The sequence below is a fragment of the Protobothrops mucrosquamatus genome, unplaced genomic scaffold, assembly GCF_001527695.2.
Source record: "Protobothrops mucrosquamatus isolate PMUCROS unplaced genomic scaffold, P.Mucros_1.0 scaffold543, whole genome shotgun sequence".
NCBI classification, from domain to species: Eukaryota; Metazoa; Chordata; class Lepidosauria; order Squamata; family Viperidae; genus Protobothrops; species Protobothrops mucrosquamatus.
The window spans coordinates 493,151-496,837 of NW_015386848.1; the positions used below are offsets into that span (position 1 = coordinate 493,151).

The 3,687-nt window shown below is 45.0% G+C and overlaps 1 protein-coding gene across 1 annotated transcript in view; it reads left to right on the forward strand.

Moving 5' to 3' along the window:
- PUDP (pseudouridine 5'-phosphatase) overlaps positions 1-3,479 on the forward strand; it is a 132,161-nt gene extending 128,682 nt beyond the window's left edge. Inside the window, exon 4 of the mRNA XM_015816975.1 lies at positions 3,097-3,479. Within this exon, the coding sequence (XP_015672461.1) occupies positions 3,097-3,273 (177 nt within the window). The 3' untranslated portion in view covers positions 3,274-3,479. The remainder of the gene's footprint in view (positions 1-3,096) is intronic.
- The last annotated feature ends 208 nt before the right edge of the window (positions 3,480-3,687 follow it).

A 3,687-nucleotide genomic window follows, 5' to 3' on the forward strand; every position in this document is an offset into this window, starting at 1 on the left:
GTGCATCCAGTATCAATTAGCACATTTAAGTCCATTTGTGCCCCAGATTTAGGGATTATAAGCTTGGCGGCCAGTGAAAAAGGCGGGATTTGTTGACTCACCATCGGGTCGTTCTCTCCTTCATCGTCGCTGTCAAAGGAGGGTAGAGCAGGGGTGGGTCCAACCGGAGTCCCAGCGTCCTCCTGTGTGGGGGATGTAATCTGGGCGACAGGTTCCTGCGTGAGCCGGTTGGATTTTTCTCTCGTTAGCCACTGAGCATGTTTCTTTCGCATTGCTGGTTCTGGTCTGCTCTGCCGTCGGGGGTAGGGGGTTTGACAGGTGGCCGCTCGATGTCCTTCTTGTCCACACCAGAAACACTTAAAGGAAGGGCGTGTTGGTGGCCTGGGTCTTTCAGCCATTGCCGTAGTTGAGGGCTTTCGTGGGGGTGATTGCTGTCCGGGTAGCTCTGGTTGCTGCTCGGGTTCGTATGGGGGAGGCTTCTTATAGCGAGAGAGCTTAATGTCTAGCTTCACTGCTGTCTGGTACCACTCCTGTAGCCGATCGGGTACTTCTCGATAGATGCAAGCCTGAGAGAGGTGATCGTCCAATCCCTCAACAAAGTATTGAACCAGGGATTGTTTGGACCACCCCTCTGTTCGGCCTGCTAACTTGCGGAACTCTTGCACGTACTCTAGGGCAGGCCTCCCAGCTTGTTTTATTTTGTGAATTTGTCTTGCTGCTTTGAGGCCTATGGATGGGTCCTCAAATCGTTCTTTCAGACCTAAGAGGAAAAGGTGGGGATCTTCCAATTTTGGGGCTTGCTCACTATATAAATTATTCAGCCATTCAGCTGCTTCTCCCTCTAGGTTGGATGCAAATACGTCGATCATGGCACCTGGGTCCGGATAGTGGTAGGCCCAGCGGTTCAAGTGAGAGCGCCCTTGATTGAGAAAAAAAATCAGCTTCTCTGGGTCTCCATCGAAGGTTGCATTGAAGGGTGGTGCAAAAACAGGCTGTTGCGGTCCCCACTGGGGCTGTTGCTGCTGGCCCCACCCCGGTTGTTGGTCCCATGGCTGCTGGGCTCCCTGCTGTTGATGTGGTGCTCCCAGTTGCATTTGGCCCCTTCCTGCCTGCCAATCCCATGGTTGGTGGGCTCTCTACTGCTGGGCAGTGGAGGCTGGTAGTGCCCCCTGCTGCTGCAGGCCTCCCAATGGTGACTGTGCAAGTGGGGTTTGTAGTGGTGTATTCTGCTGTTGGACTGCAGGGGGTTGTGATGCCCTCTGCTGTTGTAGGTCCCTCAATGATTGCTGGACATGCTGGGCCTCCCACATCTGCAAGCTGACCGGCTGTAGTTCTGGCTGTTGCATCAGTTCAAGCTGCCGTAAGGCCTCTATTAGCTGTGGTAAGCTCAGTTGCTGCTGATTATGCCACACTGCCCATTGCTGGAAAGGCCTCAATTTGGGATTCCCTCCGTCTTCAGGACTGTGACTCACCATTTCTGCTGGCGAGGCTGTGTGGCTTCCTCCAAAGCCTTCCCTTGGCTTATCGCAGTCTGACGACCCTGTCAGCTCTTCCAATAGTTTTGGCCTCGCTAACAGGTGGGAAATCTGCCAAATTCCTCTCTCCCCCCGGTTTGCTGGCTGTCGCTTCCCCCCCCCCCGGGGAAACTGTTGCATCCAGGAGGCTGGCTTCAGACAAAAATTTTTTCTTCATGTCAGATCTTCCCCGAATCTTTACCAGCAGCTCTTAGCTTAGAGGCCGTGGATGGGGTTCGGGACCCCAGATCGTTTTAAAATGAGGGCGGACCTAAGCATGATGTCATGTGTCTGATTAACGAAACACTTAAAAGGACTTTCAGGCATATTTTTCCTAAAAGCATTTATTAAGGTTACAGAGACGTCAGTACAGCATGGTGGAAATGCTTAGGTCTGGCTTCTCTTCCGTTACGCATATACATCCTAAGCATTTCCCACTCCCTTATTTTGGGGTCATGGTTCACATCTTCCAATCAACTTGGAAGATGTGATTTACTTCCGGTTTCTTTCTCCCGGGCTATCCTTATGCTCCTCCCTCTTTCCCAGTTGCTGGTTTAACTATATAAATACCAGACAGTTCTGCATATTGTCAAAGCAAGAATATACAGTATTTGCAGCGTTGACACAAAGTCAATCTCACCATCAGGAAAAAAAACAGTTGCAATTTTAACTTTCTCCACAAGATGTCCTCAGTGAAATATAAAATCTTCTTCCAGACACCAGAAATAATGTTAAGAAGATCAGAAAAGCAAAAGAGAGAAAATTCTTCACATATAAACTAAATCCAGTAGTAGATTCAATATTAAAAAGTTTTTTCCAAGACCCCAAAGTGAATTTAAAAAAAAAAAAATTAAAAAAAAATCAGGTTAGGGTAATTCTGTCCATTTAAGCTTCTTTTCCCACACTCACAAATGCCGCTTTCTTAGAGCAGGGAAATAATTTCAAAAGTGCTTTTTATAGGCAACAAAAAAGAAAAGGGAACCGGAACCAAGAGAGGGGAAAAAAAGAAAAGTCTCACCCGGCTCAGCCACGGTGGTTGCTACGCTTAGCTGTTCTTCTGACTTCTGGTTACAGCGGCAAGATGATCGGCCATTGTACTGGCCAATCTTTCCACCGTCGGCCCAAAGGAGTAATCTTGGGCCATGGAAGAAGCTGCCGCTCTCCCATGGTCAACGAGGACCTCCTCAGTGGTAGCCACCCCTCCAGGGTGGCTTTTCGACCCGATTAAGGGTCTACCGGCAGCGGAGAATCAGCTGGCGAAGAGAGCAGTCTCTTCGCACAGCTGAAAACGCCACGATCCGGAACCGGAAGTCCACACCATTACTCTCGATACCTTACTAAAGCATCACAGAGTTAGGCTTTAAAATCCAGCATGTTCACAAGCAGTGTGAATTCAGAAAAATAAAAGTCAAGTATATATTTAAAAAGAAGTTATTCCATAAAATTATTCCCCAAATGTCTTAACAATGCATTGAGTTTAAAGGAAATCATGACCATTTATTAATCATTACATATCATTAATCATAACAGAATAAATATTTTGCTTCTGTTTAATTTGATTCTTTTGTTTCTTAATCTTCAGTGTCTTGTATTTGAAGATGCTCCCAATGGAGTGAAGGCATCACTGAAGGCTGGTATGCAAGTGATCATGATTCCAGATGAAAACTTGAACAAAGACCTTACAAAAGAAGCAACCCTAGTACTGAGGTCCATGAGTGATTTCAAGCCAGAACTGTTTGGTCTACCACCATTTGTTTGAACACCGTTTTTTTTAATCTTTTAAATTTAATATTTTAAAAAAGATCATAGTTTTTTTTCTTTTTTCTTTACACTATTGTTTCATTATTTACACTTCAGCTTAATTCAGAATTAAAATATTTTGCCATAAATGTATTTGAAACCTAAGAGGTTTCTAGATTATGCACTCATTCAAAAATAAATGCTCTTTTTTCATAAAGTTTGAAAAAAAAACCAACTAGTAGCTCTCCTGAATTTTCTCATTACTTCTTCCATCATTTTTATTTTCAGAAAAATTCTGTAAAGAACACTTTCTCTGGGGTTTTTTTTGTTGTTGTTGTTGTTGTTGTTAGAAATCACCAGAACTAGTCATGCAGAACTGTATATTAAAATCACTTTGAGTGGACTTTAATACAAGATTTTGCCACCAGTGATA